Consider the following 17,444-nt stretch of genomic DNA (forward strand, 5'->3'; position numbering starts at 1 on the left):
CCATTTAAAAATGCTTGGTTCAAGATGTCATATATATGTAAGAATTTTGAGAGAATAATTTGAAGGCTGGCCTAGATCATGTACTGGTGGAAACCTGTGATCCCCTGAACTCAGTGATGAACATGGCATCAGCAAAGTTTGACACGTGTCAATTTTTCACTGAAGTCCACACGAATTTCCCACTGATTCTTACCTCAGACAACTCCAAATCATTGAATACCAAATCACACCAACAGCTGAGCATCTCTATGAGAGCAAGGGAGAGATCTGAACCCTGCCTACAGTTTCAATATCATGTTTGCCTAATGTGGGTGGAACAGATAACGTCATCAATTCACAGTGCTTCGTAAATACTACATTGTAGTGTCTTTTGGCCCCATGTAACTGTGTTGAAGATGTTTGAACACCATTTCAGCTAATGTTTCTATAAAAAGCCGAGGTCTCAGGAGCTGGAGGAAAAGTGTACAATACTGAAAATATCAGATGGCTCACATGCAGCTTACCAATTTATTCTGGAAATGATGTAGGTGTTCATCAAACATATTTCACTGAAATATTCCTCCAGATAAAGTGAGAAGGCCAGTAAGCCAGGGCCACAATAGAATTAAAAATACTTTGTTTGAAACACTAGTCCAGACTAAACCACCAACATGAAATCCTACCTGAGTAACGTAGCAGAAATAACATACCTGTTTGTCAGCGGCCCTATGAAGGGGTTAGTGATTAGCTGCACTGTTGCTTTTGAAGCAAACAAGAGACCAACTTGAACGTTTTCATTCAGCAGGTCCTTATCTTCCTTAGGGCAGTCGGATGGGGAAGGAGTCACATTTACTATCATTTGTTCTGTCTGAGTATGATGCAACTCTCTGGGTTGTGTCTTATCAGATTCATTTCCAGTAACCATTGTCATGTTGTCGTAGTAGGAGAAGATGCTCTGAAAACTGTCCATCGTTTTTGAGACTATGTTAGGCTTAGTCGTCTGGATTTCTGTGGCATTTTTCTCATGTTTGATGCTGTAAAGGTAACTGGGAATTATTGGCACTGGAAAAACAAATAGAATATATTGGCATCTTACTATTGGGTTATTTGTAAATGGAACCACCAAATTTTCTTGTTTGCTTTGCCATTGATTAGGAAACACAAGACTTTCCTACCAAGCACATTAGTAAGGATTTTGAACAGCAGAAACACAGAAGTGAGGTTTGCTCACAGGAAAAAGCACACCTGTAACTCAGAAGTGCAGTTTAAAACAAAAAGTTCTTTTATGTTAGTCTTTATTTTTTGCCTGTTTTCATAAATAGAAGATTTTCTATACAGACATCATTCAGAAAGCAAAATATAAGATGTGTCAAAACTCATGTCTGAAGAGTCTCTTTGTTGCACGTCTGCACAAATACATTTATTCCATTACAAAAACACGAAAGACGAGAAAAGCATTGAAACTATTGTTAAACCAAAATATAAGAAAATGTAATAAAACACATTTCTAAAATGAAGCACAAAAATATTAACCATAAGAAGGAAAAAAATGTAACATTCCTATATTAAGTAACCTGAACTAATGTGTTGATGTTTGCATGTCTCACTATTTTATAAAAATTTACAATGAAAAGATCATCCAGAAGGCACCTTCTTTATATGCTTTAGGATCTTAGCTGCAAGTTAATTGCATTAATATGTATCTCTGAAATTAACATTTCAGAACTCGTGAAAACAGATGTCGGGTTCATTCAATTTACCCCCTCCCCCCCTTGTCTTTCATCTCTTCCTGAAAAAGCCCACTCTTTCAATAAGTCTGCAAACTATAACAATTTCTAGGGCTTCTAACATGCATATCACTGAATAAGTAATTCAGTGTTAGCAGCTTTATAAGAAAACGTATTCATGTAAAAAAACATGTACGTTTTCAGCTAAGGTCTACTTTGTGGCATCAGCCCTTTGAAGTCCCCCAAGAAATTCAGGAGTGTGATTCAGAAGCTGACCCTGCAGCAGTGTCTGAGAGCCGGCTCTGCACAGCCCAGCTCACGTCCAAGAGATCCATGTGCCTTCGTGTGTGTGTGTGTGTGCACAGCCAGGAACCGCTCACTAGTGTCTCTGAACCCTTTTCTTTAAATTCATGTGAACATTTTAATATAAGGAGCTCTAAAACTACCAGTGTAAAATGTTCAAATGTTTTATTTGAGTAGACTCCTAAATCTTGGCACAATACCACTAAGCCAGTAAAAGTTGCATCTTCAACTTCGATCAAAACTCTAGTTATTTTATTAAACCAACTCATAGAGGTGATTTTCGTAAAACCCAGTTAGATAGTTTTCTTATTAACCTCTCATTTTAAGACCAACGTAGGGGAAAGAGGAACTATCACAAGGAAACAGGCATCTCCAGCGTTATCTAGCCCTCTGTTTCGGTTGCATGACCACAGAAGGAAAAATGATGATGAGCTAAAAATACTGTTATCTGTCGTTCTGTGAAGTATTAGTGGCATTTAGTAGGAAAAAAAAAAAAATACAAAGACTTTTTAATACTATTCCTTATCCTGCAATTAACATGGCAATAAAGCGAGACTTTGATGTGCACGGCAGTGTGTTTGCAATACCTAGAACATCATTCGTGTTTTTAAAAAAAAAAAAAAAAAAAAAAAAATCAGTGCTTGAAAATGTTTGGTTTGAGAGCATTAAGCAGGCATTCAGGGAGTGCATCTGTCACCGGAGATTATTGCTGGCATAAACCGGGAAAACACAACAAAACAAAGCAAAGCAAGCCAAACCAAGCCGTTCCACCTACCGACCACCGTCAGCAGCATGTTGTCCAGGAGCAGGGCGATGAACACGATCAGCAGGATGAGTTTCCTGGACTGCCGGCTCTCCCGCAGCCAGCGGAGGAGGCTGAACTCGCCCCAAGCCATGCTCCCCTGCGGGGACACAAAGGCCATCAGTGCCCGCCGGGACGAGGCGCGGGGAGCCCGGGCGGCAGCTCCGGGGGCTGCGGGCGGCTGGGCGGGCGCGGGAGCCCCCGCAGCCCCGCTCCCGCACCCCCACCCTACCCCCCCTCCCGCCCCGCCGCCCCCCGCCACCGCGCTCCCCGCCGCGCCGCACCCGGCCGCCGCCAGCCCGGCCCGGTCCCCGGCTCCCCGTGCGGGTCCCGGCTCCCCGTGCGGGTCCCCGGCCAGCCGCACGCTGCGAGCGGGCAGGAGAGGGGAGGAGGAGGAGGGGGAGGAGGAGGAGGAAGAGGAGGAGGAGGAGGAGGCGGCACCTCTGGTCCCCGTGTGAGCCCAGGGAGCGCTGGAAGCGGAGCAGGGGGGGACCCGCCTCCTCCCCGCTCCCCGGGCGGCGATGCTGCGGGGCAAGCAGCGGGCAGGGCTACCTGGGGCTACCTGCCTGCCGCCCCGGGCCACGCCAAACCCGCCGTGTGCCCGCCGGGGTGTGCCGCAACGGATGGGGACCGGGGGGGCCGGGGGCGAAAAGTCACCGCTCATAGGCTCAAACACGCGTGCCCTCCTGGCGAGCTGAATCCGAAGAGTGACACCAGTTGATTTTTTGCCTAAAATTAGGAATTTGCACCATTTGGCGTATAATTGCTTTTTTTCTCCCCCTGTCTGCTCTGCAGGGGATGCCGAGTGGTGTACCCAGCCTGTGGGACTTGGTCATCATCATCACGGATTTCTTTTCTTCTCAGTCTAAGTTAGGAAAGAGATTAACCACATTGAACTGATCAAGAAACATGTTTTAACAAAGATTTGGGTTGGTTCTTTTTTTAAATGTCATCTTTCATATAACGTAATACACTGCTTTCTTTTAGCCACCCAGTACCGAACTTTGTGAACTGTTCTTCGCTTCACTGTCTTCACTGAGCTTCACGTTTTGGCAAAGCCCACTGAATCGGAGGGAAGTCTGCTGATGAGTTTAATGGTCCCCGAACCAAACGTCAGCCTGAAGCTGATGACATCATCACTATACAAACCGTTTATTTCCTTAACTACGTTGCCTGCTGTGTGTGTTAACCAGTTGAGTGGTGTCCATTTCCAGTGCGATGCGATTTCATTACTCATGCGGGTTTCTTAGGCAGGTCAAATCGTGCTGGTGCCTCTGTGGCAGCCGTCGTTTCGTGCTTCAGGAATAACAAAAGCCATTTACACTGTGGAATTTTGCCAATGTGAGTAACAGTAGAAGATAAATGTTTATGGTCTAAAATGCTCTCTTAGGTCCTAATCCATCTCTGGATGAAGTTTAACAGGCCTTGGGAATGGGAGTAAATATTGAGTACAGTGTGTTATTGGCTATACACAGATTGTTCTAAAAATAATGAAAAGCGGGAGAGGATAGCACATCTCTCTTTTGTTTGTATGCAGGTAACTTTGATTTTATTTCACATGTCCACCATGTATTATTTTTATATGGGACCTATTGTGCTGGTACATGACACATATCATCCAAGGCTATTAAAAAGCTATAGATTCTTGAAGGATGGCTTATAAATGTTTGTCTTTTCCAAACTTTTTGAACCATCAGCTTGAGGAGTTGGGCACATTCATGTTTGAAGATAAATTTCCAAAACAGAGCTTCTGCTTCTGTACTCAGAGGAAATAGAAAAGTAGGATCTACTGGACTCGACTGGGGAGAAAATGTTTCAAGTATCAGATCCTGAAGGCACTTAGACAGCAAATGACATCGTTTAGTTGAGAACTGGTGTGGAGTGCAGTAGGAGAAGGGGAACACCAGCTCTGGTTAGCAGCAGAAGCAGCATTAATATGGGATGCATGTTGGTGAAATGTCAATAGCAATATTCTACCAGGAAAACATGGGTTTGGGTATTTTGTATTCCCAGCAGTTCACAGGAGAGTTAACTGCTGTTTCTGTCACCTGTGAGAAAGCAGATGTGGAGAGAAATAAGATGCTTTTCCATCCATTTCTGATGAGGGACATGTTTGCAGAAGAACCTTGCTTCTCTGTCCGTATCATCTACACGACAAGGTGAACCTCCCCTTCCCCCTGCCTCCCCTCCCAGTCCTTTCTTCTAGAATATTTCTCCTCCTCATGTGTCTACTGCTGCGGTGCTGACACTCACGCTGCCAGCATCTGGCCACTTTGCTTTGCTGGACTTCACATCACTCCTCTTCCCTACTGGCACAGTTTCTCTTGCCTTAAGCCAGTTGGTTGTTTGATAAATAATGTGGAAAGCTAGATGCAAAATCATGCCTGCACCGTTAGCATGAGTGCTTTTGAATGCATTCATTTGCATGTAAAGATGCCTACTTGTGCATGGATGCTATTGCTTTACTGATCTAGCAGATGAAATTGTGGTTACCTCTCGGAAGTGAGCAGGTCAGGAACCTGCTAGGCTTGCTGCTCTGCAAGTGTAAACCGTGTTCAGGCCAATAATGATTCCTTCACTGATATTTATTTATCTTTAATCAGTGATCTTTGTGTCTACTAAAGAACAAACAGAAAAGGAATAGGACCAAAGCCAAATCAGAATTCCATTTGGGAAGCTGTTGATGATTTGGCTTTCCTATTGAACTTCTTAATATTATATAATTGTTAATCGATATTGGTCAAAAACGAGAGAAGAAAAGACTTATGATTTTTTTCCAGCTGTTATTTAAGTCTTCAACAGAACAGTTGAGCAAGATTTCATGCTTTGAAAAATGCTGATCAGCTCCACGTCTTTTGTTAAGTCTTTAGCTTTTGTTGCTTTAACTATGCTTTAAAGTGTACATGTGCTTGTTACACCCAGATTTAATAAAATTATCATTTCATTAATATTTAATTAGAAATAAATATGAACTCTGAAATGAGTTCCAAAAGCATATATTTATTTAGGAATCAAAATTTTGAGGACTTAAAAATACTTCCCTCTGTGTAAACCATTGGGGCACAGGCTTAAAAGCACAGAGCATCATAAAGCTGATGATGAAAAAAAAATGTTTTAATGTGGTATCTGACTCTCCGGCTTTGGTAGACTGAATGGTAGGCTCCCCTGAATCACCTCCACGGTGCCATAGAGCCTGCACAGCCAAGTGAGCTGTGTAGACAAATAAAATAGCCATAAACACAGGCAATGATACTGCAATTTATCACCAGTCTGGAAATTAAGTTGGAGAACAGTACTTCTTAGCAGCCAAAATTTTGACCTCAGCTGAAAATTTCTCTGTGGCAAGATGTCCTGGATGCTGTCATGGGAAGCAGCACGATGTCATTACAAGCACCAGGGAGAAGTGACATTTTGCTGGTTTGCCTACAGGTTCCTTAAATGCCGAAATTTAGAAAAAAACCCACTTCTGGTTCTCACCATCCAGGCTGAGAAATGCACTACCTTGCTGATTTCTTTGGGAAAAGTAATCCCTTTTAAAGCTGAAAGCTGTCTCTTCTTAAGATTTACATTTATTTTTAGTGCTTGGAGTTTAATTTGCAATAATTCATAATTATCTTAGCTTTCTATATGAATTAATCATCTGCAGTTATTGCTATTGGGGAAAATTCCTGCTATAAATAATTCTTACAATTTAAGTTGGAAGACATACCTGGCAGCTTATGTTTTACTAATAACAAGTAATATACTTAGTCAGCCTTTCCAACCTTTGTAGCTCTTTCAAGATTTTTTTCTTTCTGCCCGACAGTCATGCTACTAATTACTCTGTAGTAAGACTGTGTGGTAGTTAGTTCCACTGAATAATGCATCTCCTCTTCTCCAGGCACTGAGGATATGCATTGTATTTTAATCTTCTGCCATATAGCCCACAGTAAGTGTACGTGCGAGTGTGTCTATTCATACATGTGATTGTTCACTGTGGCATGTAATGTCCAGAGGAGAGAGAGAAAAAAGCAGAAATCTTGTTTTTAAGTGGGTCATTTATCAATTAATCTATAGTACCAAACATTTGTTTAGCTGAACAACTGTGTGTGTGATAGACAGGTCCGAGACTACGAGCTTTAGAGCTAGAAAGGCTCAGGGTGGAGAAAGGGTGCACGGGGGAAGAAGAGATATCACACAGCTCATTTGTCTCTGCTAAAAAGAAGTAAAACATCACTTGATCCCCTTTGCACAGAAACAGCAGTGTTAATTTTAACGTAGGAACATAGGGCAGCCATTTCCCCATGCACCAAGAAACTGTGGCAGGAGATGCAGACATTTTTTAGAGATGTAGGAAGGCTGTAGTGGAAGAGGAGTAGAAGGAGAGATGAAGATAAACAGGTGATGCTTTGTTGTGATGTTTATGGGAACTGACAGACGTCAGATGTATAGATGTGTCATGGAGAGAATCCTGGACCACGATACATAATGGCATAGGCTATCTCTATGCAGTAACTAATTTAACCTGTTAAAAAGTAAAGTTTTTCAAGTTAGGACACTCATTCTAAAATATTGTTCACACATAGTCTTGACACAAAGTAGGAGCAGCAGCCTGAGGTGCAGTCCCTTCAGGTTTTCTCTGTACGATTCACATTGAAAAAAAAACCCCACCCAGAAGCTGATGTTTTGAAAACAGTATTGTAAGAGTTTTAATGAGGGTTTGACATTTTCAGAGTGTTTCAGAAGTACGAAATTTTATTCTACAGCACAATATCCCTCTTCTGAAACTCACTTTTTAAACTATTTTGCTCTTCACATTAGAAAAAACATTCGGCTGTTCTGGAGTTGGGGAAGTGATTGAGTAGAAAATCACGCGTATCCTGCTCCCTGTCTAAACCCCTGAAGAAAACACATAGCCTATAATACTTCAGCTAGCATGTTATAGCATGAAAACTATATTTAGCTATATATGAGAAAATATTTATCTACATATGGATACAGTACTTGAAGTAATTGAAGAATAAATGCCAGTAATGCTTGTGCAATGGTTTCCTGGCATGCCTCAGATGTGCATCCTCACCTTTCAGACTTGCTTGAAAATTTAACCTAAAGAAACCCAAAACTGATGAAGGACGGGTCAGATATCAGCACTGGCCTTGATTTCTCCTCCTGTCTTCCAATGCTATGTTACTATTGCCTGCCTGCAACACGAGAGAAAGGCAGTCCCCTTCAGTCCCACACCCCAGAACATCATTGTTTCTTTGCTGGCTTTTTGCCCCCAGAATACTTTTTCCTTCCCAAAAGCGAACACTAGCAAGAGCCACGTGATGCTGAGGATTTAACGTGACTGTCCTCAGGATCTGTCAGGAGAGCCATCGTGCTGCAAGATGGCCAGGGAAGCTATTTTTAGCATTTTCCATGGCAGGATTTGTCTAACCACTCTGGTATGACTGACCACAGGTTAGCCATGGTGAGGTCTGGCTCTGACAGGTTTCATTGCTCTGACGACAAAAGAGGGTCTGCTGAGCACATTAAAAGCTGGAAAATAACTAGGCTAAATAACACCTTGTTTTATCTGTTCTTTCCAAGCTGGTAATCTGTTTGCAGTGAACACAACCCTGAGGGCAACTCACTGTTAGCTCAATGATCAATGGGAAGATGTGCTGGCCTCAGTTTTACAAACCTAATTATTTTCTTCAGAAATCTGTCTGAAACTAAAAGGCACCTGACAAAAAAATCTTTCCTATCCCTGGAGCCCAGAGGAATTCAGTCATTGCATGTAAATCGCGTGTTTATATTGACCGCTTGCATGTCTTTCAAAACTGGTGCATTTTAGGCATCTTTGCAAGAAAACACAGTCCCCTCCAGGCACAAACTGTTAAGTTTGAACTCCATATATTAAGAAATGTTGTTAGTAATAGAAATGTTTGTATTTATACACACACATATGCACATAAATTTGTATATGCATCTGCTTACATATGTGTACGTGTGTAAGACGCCACTGTACATCAGTTAGTCAGGTAATGGTGCGCATGCCACCTGCCCTGGGAAGTCTGAAGGCAAAGTAGAGGGTGAGCAGGTTGTGGGGAAAGGAAGCAATAGCTTTTCTTTCAGCGGCTGGGCTTCAGAGACGAATGCTGCTTTTTTAGCCCAGGCATCAGCCTGTGCAGTAACTCAGTGTACAGGAAGCTTTAAGGTCAATTTGGTTTAAGTGGTTGTTCACCTTTAACATTTGTTGGCATCACAAGGGCACAGCAGTCACATCCCACAAGTGGTGGGATGCCTGGGACTTCTTGTGCAGTCATTCCTTGTTCTTTAACACAATTTTAGAGCGGCTGGCTTCTGCTTGTATAAAAAGGTTAAACCAAGCTGTAACTTTGTCTTTCTAAAGGATGAGTTGTGTGTCAATAAAATAAAACAAGATTTTGTTTGCTGTGTTTAAGAATGATGATATCATAGTAGCATCCTCCAAATACACAATTATCATTAGCAGAAGTGACTCCAAAAAGTTGGCCTATTCGATTAACATTTAAGAGCAAATCCCATCCATTGTGGAAAGTGAATCCACTCTAAAATCCTTTAATTTCCTGCCAGACCTACAACTAAATATATTATCCTGGATCAAACCCTGTGGAAAATTCATACTGAAAATGAGCCAACACAGAGCAGGCGTGACCTGCAGGCTGCCGAATACTGTGATTGCTTCTCATAGATTATAATTTTAGCAACACCTGGGCTGAATGTGCTGTGCTGATGCAACAGCCTCATGGATCCTAATGAAATAATTACAGGATAAAAGCACAAAGAAACATTCAGAGCTTGTGAGAAAACAAACAACCATAACACAGGAACAAAGATACTAGATTAGCTGGGAGATGAAAAGCTTTTGTGTGGCCTTATTTGTACTGTTGGCATAAACAAAATCTCTTCAGACCTGTATGTAATGAGGAATGTTAACTGCCTGGTCTGGAGGGAATCACCGTAGTTTTGCAGAATGACAAGGCCTTAAACAAAATATCCTGGTTGTACGGGAAAGGTGAGATGGCAGAAGAAGAGGAGAGGTTTGTGCCACCCATCTCTTTCCCTTCTGGGCTCCCTGAGAGCTCAGGGAAGGGCAGTGGGTGCTTTCAGAGGGAGGCTGCCCTTGCTGCAGTCTGAACTGCCCGCTGCGGCTGCCTCTGTCTATGCTAACCCATAAGACACTGGACAAGTCACAAAATAACGACATAATCACTTGCTGCTTTGGTGTGATGTGTGTAACGCTCTTTATCTCATCACTGATAGACTCACGCAGCCTTTTCTGTTAATGTATGTAAGTTACATCTGAAAGTCTTCCAGAAGGATGTAATCAAATGACCAGCTTGTTTTCTTTTATTTAAAACTGCCTGGCCACAAACACACCAAAAGATTACGGATGAACATCAGAAAAAAACAAGGGAGGTGCAACTCTCCAAGTAGGAACAGTGCGGCTCTCCCAGACAAACCCACAAAGTCAATGGGTTTCCCTTTTGCAAGGCAATAGAGGTCAGGTCAAAGGATGGATTAGGTAAAGGTATCAAGAAATATGTATTCAAAATAAATACACATGACTGCTTCTGAAAGATCTGAAGGTTAAAAATTGACATTGGACAGCTCTGAATTCTTGAAAAATTTGGTTCTGAGTTTGTTCTGAGTATTGCAGTAAAATACCAGTGAAATGTAGGGTGCATGAGCTCTACCACTCAGCTGCACGTGTCACTCACTCAGGATCTCCTTAGACACCTGGAACAAAAACTTGGCTGTTGTAGGGCATCTAAAGTAGCTTAAAACTATTCATGGCCTTATTCCCTCACCTTATGGATGAAAGTCAAGGAAGATTTCTACTCTAACATTTTGACAGCCCTAACAGCTACTCACACAATCCCTGACTTCAAGATATGACTTTGCAGGACTAGATCCTAAAATGTGCTAGCAATAATAAGTATTTAAGTATTTTTTTTTAAAAAAATTGTTCTCTAAAAAATTCTCCTTTGAGTAACCTTTCAATAGAAATTATATTTTTTTCTGGAATATCTGTTCTAGAGTTAAGTAAATAAACAGAAACTAGGATTATATTTTACATGAGCTTGTTGAATTCTAATTCTTAATTCTTAGTCTGAAAAACATGATTTTCGATCTGGAATGACCGAAATACTTTGCTTCCTCAAATCTGTCATAATCTCATAGATACCTGCATACACTACTGGAAATGGAGTAAACTTCTTCAGCCAAATTCCTTTGTAAAAATCTTATTTGATTTTCTTCCACCAAGAGTGCTTTTGGGTTTGCATTTATTTTCAACAGGAGATATCTTTTGTTGCTTGGATTATACAATCTTCATATGAGTCTAAAGACACTTGGAAAAATAGGAAGCCCTGCCTGGGAATATAAATTGTACTGCTGTGCTTAGTCACAAATGTCTGAGTGCAATGAGATTTTACAATAAACCAGAAATGTCTGTGTTTTGTTGTGTCAATAAATGTTCCAGTGATGCTCTTAAAGACAATAAATTACTGGTAATGGAACACTATCCTCAGCATGTAGAAGTCATTTTCCACTTCCAGACATTCTCAGATTAGGTTTAAATTGCTATTAGAAAATCCTAAATGTGTTTGTTTGAAGAAAACCATTTTAATGCCTAGAAATAATCCAACAGTGGGTGGTGAGAGCAGAGTTAGTTGGAATATTCCTGGGGAGCACAGTTTACACATTGCGAAGGGAACTCGGCTCCAACAGATCCTCACCCCTGGCAGAGGGAACAACACAGAGAGATTTCACAGCCTGTAATTTTTTGCAGTTACTTGATAGTACTGCCCATCTAAAGAGAAAACATGTTGTCGGTCTGCTGAGAAAATAATTGTGAGTCTGAGTTTATAACTTGGGTATAAGACTTGATCCTGAGATAGCGCGTCTCGGCTGCGGTTGGCAGAGGGTGTCTTCGTGACGGCTGTTTACAAAAAGCCTTTGAGGTAGCGGTAGTAAACGATGGACATTGCAAGCAGGGCAGGATAGGAGGTGAACAGGGGAAAGGAAGAAGCGATAAGTGAAGAAACCAGCAGAAAATAGGACTCTGGTGTACAACCACTAGCTCTTCTGTAAGTAGAGCTGTTGGTTTCCCTGAAGACCCACTGAAATCCACGGTGTTTTTGTCACTAGTGTTCATGTGCTTGGTAGTGCCTACAGCCTGGAACTGAAGGTGCAAATGTTGGGGTTCTTAGACATCCTCTTTTCTTCAGCATTGACTTTAGCAATAGAAAATCAAAGCAGGACAAACACTTTACTTTTTTTTTTCGTATCAATGGCAGCAATACTAAAGATCAGAATAGCATATGTGTTTACAAGCATAACGAGCTGTGAATAACCTTCAAGACTGTGATACTCTTTCCAGTCCTACACTGAAAAATAGTGAACTGGAGATGTAAAGCATTAAGAAGAATTTTTATATTGGCTTTCTAAGCTTTTTCATGAAGAAATCCACAAGGGATCAAGCAGGAATTTCAGAGGGGCTAATTAGCTCCACATTCTATGAGAATCATCGCTGGCAAACTTAGACTGTGCTGGATTGCACTGTGCTATCTTGCAGACTAATGACCTCCAAAACACTGAGCAAGTGATTCTTTTCTGATCAGTGCCCAAAACTGATTCCATGGATTAAAATTCAAAACTGCATTTCCCTTAGCACAAAGCCTGCTTTGCTTCTTATTTTATTTTGCTTTATAGAACCAAAAAATGAGAAGATAATAAATTGGTGCTGCTAATGGATATATTTCCATTAGCTATAGTAAGGTTTGCCCGTACACACGATGTCTGGCCTATGATGATATAACTGAAAAACAAAGGTTACCTTATCATGTTGGAAGCCATCAAAACTGGCTGCGCTGCTTTCTAATTTCTGTCGGTGTTTTGAGCTTCTGTAAGTGCAGTTTTAATGTGACAGGCAATTTTGCATAGTACATGCAGGAGTCCATGAGCATGGACAGATAATGTCACATTTATGTACAAACATATGTATATGTATGTATGGGTACATTATATATATAAAGTGTGCTCTGTAGTTTTATTTTCAACCCTCTTTAACAAAGAGACGTGAAACCTCATACAATGTATGCATTGCAACTGCACATTTATGTTGCAGCATATTTGACCGGGCTTTCTCTGATGTCTTTATCGATACTCTCCATGGGGACACAAAGAGCAACCATATTAATGAACTCTGATTCTGACTGAGCAGAAGCTGTGTTAAATGTCTTCAGTGAAAGAGGAAACAAATACGAGCCAGAAGGCTCCAAGCAGTGAAGGAAGTTCTGGCTATTGGTGAGCTTGCTGCATATTTTCATGTGAGGTTCAGCTATTAAGGACCAAATCTTTCGTGGGGTGTTAGATCTGCTGTCAGTGATAGCTTCACAGGGCCACAGGAGTCCTAAGGTGAGCTCTCAATGGTATATGGGCTGGAGGATTTCCACGGATCTTCCAGAAGAAAGCAGTTCAATAAAATGCTTTCTTACACTTGTACTTTCTTATATGCCTTTCCTTTTGCCATTGTATTCAAATATTGATACTAACGTAAGAAAGGAATGAAGTCGGCATGTAGCAGGTGGTTAACAAACCAGTAACTAATGGATACAATGGCAAGAAATCTTGACTAGTTGTGTCTGGCCTGTAGGAAAGAGGGGTGCGTAGGTGTGAAGCAGGTGGTATCAGCGAGCAAAAAGCAATCAGCCTTAACACAGGTGGGGAAAGAGTTGGGCAAGGACCCTCATGGAAAAGCCACATGGCAGCATCTCTCAGGTGAGGTTCCACTCGGTCGTTGAGAGCCAACAAGAGGTACCAAGCTTCTTCACAGAGTCTGGGAAGTGAGCGATTCATCCCTTTTACGTTGAAAAGTTAACTATAAAAAATGAAGATACTGCTGAGTCAAAAGATGAATTTGTTTGAACTGAGAAGCCATGAGCTCAGCCCAGAGCTTTCCCTGGAAGCCTTAAAAGGGCTTAGTTTGGCAACTGGAGATTTTTTTTCTTTAATATAGCAGAATACAGCATGATGGATAAGACCACAGAAGTCATGAAAGGGGAAAATGTGATTTTCTGAACACTGAATTTAAAAACCTGCAGTACCTCCATCTTTATCCAGAGACAAGCCTGTGAGCAGGAGAGTGTTTCTACAAAGTGAGTAAAGGGATTCCTCTGTGCATGACATCAAGGATATTAAACTTTTACTATATAGCATTTCTACCTTTCTGAAAAGAAGTTATGTAAAATCAGGATTCTACATGGAATATTTTCTTTGTCATACAATCCTGGCTTTATATAACTTTCTATAACCTATATAGATTTAAATAATTTCCTCTTCAGTTTTCCTGTGTGAACAAAGCCAATCACACATGAAATGTTTGGGGCCAGCTCTTCCATAGACATAAATTGCTGTAGTTCCTCTGCTTTCCATGGCAGCTCACCACAATTGAAGTTTTGATCCAGTGTGGGTTAGTTAATCACAGAAAAGTTTAAGTGCTGTAGGGGAGGGAAGTTCTACAGTTAGATATTCAGATCTGACAAATGTTTAGCATCCTAATACACGAGATGTGAGTGGAGGTGACATATCTTCCCACCTCTGAGCATCATCAGAGGTCCCACATTCTTAAGTGCCCACCAGCAGCATGTTACTAGAGGCACCGGCCAGCACCGCCGTCCTTCTGCTCCAGGATCTCATGTGCCAGGTATGGCAGGTCAACCTGCGAACTATCTATGGCTGCCATGGGGGTGCTAGCCTAAAAGCCAGACCTCAGCAGCTTTCTGCAGACGTGTGGGATGCAGGCACCGCGGCTGAGCAGTGCGGCATGGAGCCGAGAAGCCTGATATCACACCCAGCGTGTGACGCTGGCCAGGCTGTGTATTAGATTAAGCATCCGCGTTTTCCTGTCACCAGATTTTCCCTGAAGGAAGAGTCACTCATTGTCAATATTTATAAAGCCTGATGAGACCTTTTCACTGAAGGGCAGGAGGAGAGAAAACTGTTTCATCATTATGAGTTTCCAGCTCTTCAGTGACATTTGATGAAATCATATTAAGCGTAATTATATTTGAAGGGAGCACGTCTAAGTTCTAATGAGCCTTTATAGTTATTCATTATCTGATTTCCTCATTTTCATTTTCTAAAGGTTTGTTTGCTTCATTCAGTTAAATTAAGGGAGAGCCATTTTCATAACCTCTTCCCCTCAACTTTCAGGTCCTTTACTGAGCTTTATCGTGCTACACTGACGAATATTTGCACACACTTGCTTGATTTTTATCTTCTAGGGAGTCTCATCATATGCACGAAGTTATGGATGAGAATAGCTTTACGGATAAGCACTTGCAGGTTTACAGGCTACATTTGTTTGGTTTTTATCAAAGGAAATCACTACATAAAGAAAACAGGTTTTGCATTTTCAGAAATGACTACAGTTAGTGGGACAAAATCCAGGCACTACAGGTACTTCACACAAGAATTATACACAGATTTAAAGCATAAATCCCATTTTGTCCATTTTGAGGGCATGCTCTGTATTTAAATGGAAGTGGACAGAGCAGCACACTGACTTGTAAAGATTAATATCTTCTCTGCCAGTCTGGTCTAGTTCATTAAGTCCCTGACATGGGGAAAAAGGGTTCTGGATTTTAACAGGACTGCATATGTTCATTCATTTTTTCCTTCTCTTTCTGTGCTTTTTTCATGAGGAATCCAGGTTAGCTATATCCACTGAAAGTTGCAAATTATATCTGTTGCTGTAATTATAATTAAAATTAACTGTCTAGATTGCCTGCAGTAAAGAAAGTGAAGAACTGACAAAGGTGCTAATTGGCTTCTGTGTAATGATGTGTTTCCCAATAACTTTTCCTGGTAGTCTCATTAGAAATCCTTTTTGGGAAATGAAGGGTGTTTGAAATAGTACATTGTGAACAATCACCATAAGAAAAAGCTTCTGATAAAAATGTGAAGCACCAAAATATAAACAGAACACAGTTGCTCAACACTGTATATCTGTAACTGATAGATTTCAAAAAAATAAGTATTGATTTTAAAAATGTATCCTAGTTTGCCCACATCTTTATTTATATTCAAAAATTTCCCTATCCACTTTTCTATCTGCTGGACACCACTGATCACCTACTACAGGTCTACAGAGGACAAAACCTGAAGTAGCATCATTTCTGGAGAGGCTTTCCTGTTTTTCTAGAGGGCCATAGATCAGGCCCAGGCGACACACTGGAATTTTCTTCCCTCTTTGTAATTGCAAGAGCCCTCACATCCTTCTGCTATATTTTGTGTCAAATATTAAACAACACACTGTCAGATGCAAAAATGTCACACAGAGCGCTGCATCTCCTCTACCATTCACCTAACAAGTACATCTCTGTTATTCCAGAAACTTTGTTTTCTTTCTGTATCTTCCTGCAAATCCCACACACTTTCAGAGAGAGGACATCGTCTGAATTCTGGACTGTTCCCAGTCTCACTCTGAGTCCAAACGTACCTTCAATGTCTCTCTAATTCCACCTGTCGTTAAAGACTATATATTTTGCTTTCAGTGTGCTCTCCCTTTGCCAAAAATAATCAGGTACCCCAACTTCCACTTTTTGCAAAAAATGACCTCTAATTTAGCTCTGCTAGAGCCTGCATCTACATGAAAGGAGCTTTCCATAGACTGCTTCCACCGCCTATATTTTCGAATCACAGTATTTGCATAGAGTCTCTCTCTTCACAAGAATAAATAAAAGAGAGAAAGCAAAGCAATAAAGGGAAAAATCAAGGATGAAAGAAATAATTTGCAATCATAGTTAAGGCAAAGCATCATACTACATCTTTGTTTTTCCAATAACCCAAAACAACTTCAAAGTTAGACTCTAAAGGCAGGATCAATATCCATAGCAACTAATTGCATTTACTGCACCTGCTGGGAAGCGCAGTGGCTGTGTCTGTGAATACCAAAGTAAACCACACTGCTGCAACAAACACAGAGCCTGACTGAAGGTGTGTCCTTGGGTGCCTCTGTGCTACCAGGATGCTTCCACTCTACTGCTGATGCTCAGACTTTGTTATATTTTTAAGTAGTATCTTGTGCTCCCTCTCTGGTTATTCTTGACACCAAAAGCATCCTCCAAAGAAGAATCAAAGAAACTTTGTTGTCCTCTTTCAGCCGATGATGAGTAGAAAAATCTTGGCAAGCAGATGGACATCTGGCACATAGAAATTGCTGCCAGCTTGATCATTAGACGATATCATTTTCCCCCTTGTGCTTCTTAATGCAGCTCTCCCTGCCTCTCTTCTCTTTGATGTAGATCATATGCTGCTCAGGGCAGGAATTACCTTTATATCATTTAGTTGTGCAGAGCGTAGCATAAAGGACTTCTAGTCCTGGACTGGGACTACAAACTATCTCCATACAGATACTAATACATCAACAGGGATTTATCATTACTATTAGCAACACCCCTCTATTAGACAGCACCGAGCTGAGCAGTTTGTTCCATCGCAGACTGAACATGACTACCTAAGTCCAAACAGCACTTCTATTAACCATTTAGCAGTGCTGTGTTCAACTAGTTTATGAAAGCAGAAGCGATATTCTGTAGTTGGAACTTCTCCTTGTGGATATT

At 41.2% G+C, this 17,444-nt stretch overlaps 1 protein-coding gene across 1 annotated transcript in view; it reads right to left on the reverse strand.

Annotated features, from left to right (window-relative positions):
• Nucleotides 1–2,905, reverse strand: part of SLC18A2 (solute carrier family 18 member A2) — a 28,682-nt gene extending 25,777 nt beyond the window's left edge. The window contains exons 1-2 of the mRNA XM_086466446.1: nt 2,785–2,905; nt 690–1,041 (exon numbers count right to left, since the gene is read on the reverse strand). Of these exons, the coding sequence (XP_086322572.1) occupies nt 690–1,041; nt 2,785–2,905 (473 nt within the window). The remainder of the gene's footprint in view (nt 1–689; nt 1,042–2,784) is intronic.
• Nucleotides 2,906–17,444: the final 14,539 nt, after the last annotated feature.

The sequence above is a fragment of the Leptosomus discolor genome, chromosome 6, assembly GCF_034619465.1.
Source record: "Leptosomus discolor isolate bLepDis1 chromosome 6, bLepDis1.hap2, whole genome shotgun sequence".
Classification (NCBI taxonomy): domain Eukaryota; kingdom Metazoa; phylum Chordata; class Aves; order Leptosomiformes; family Leptosomidae; genus Leptosomus; species Leptosomus discolor.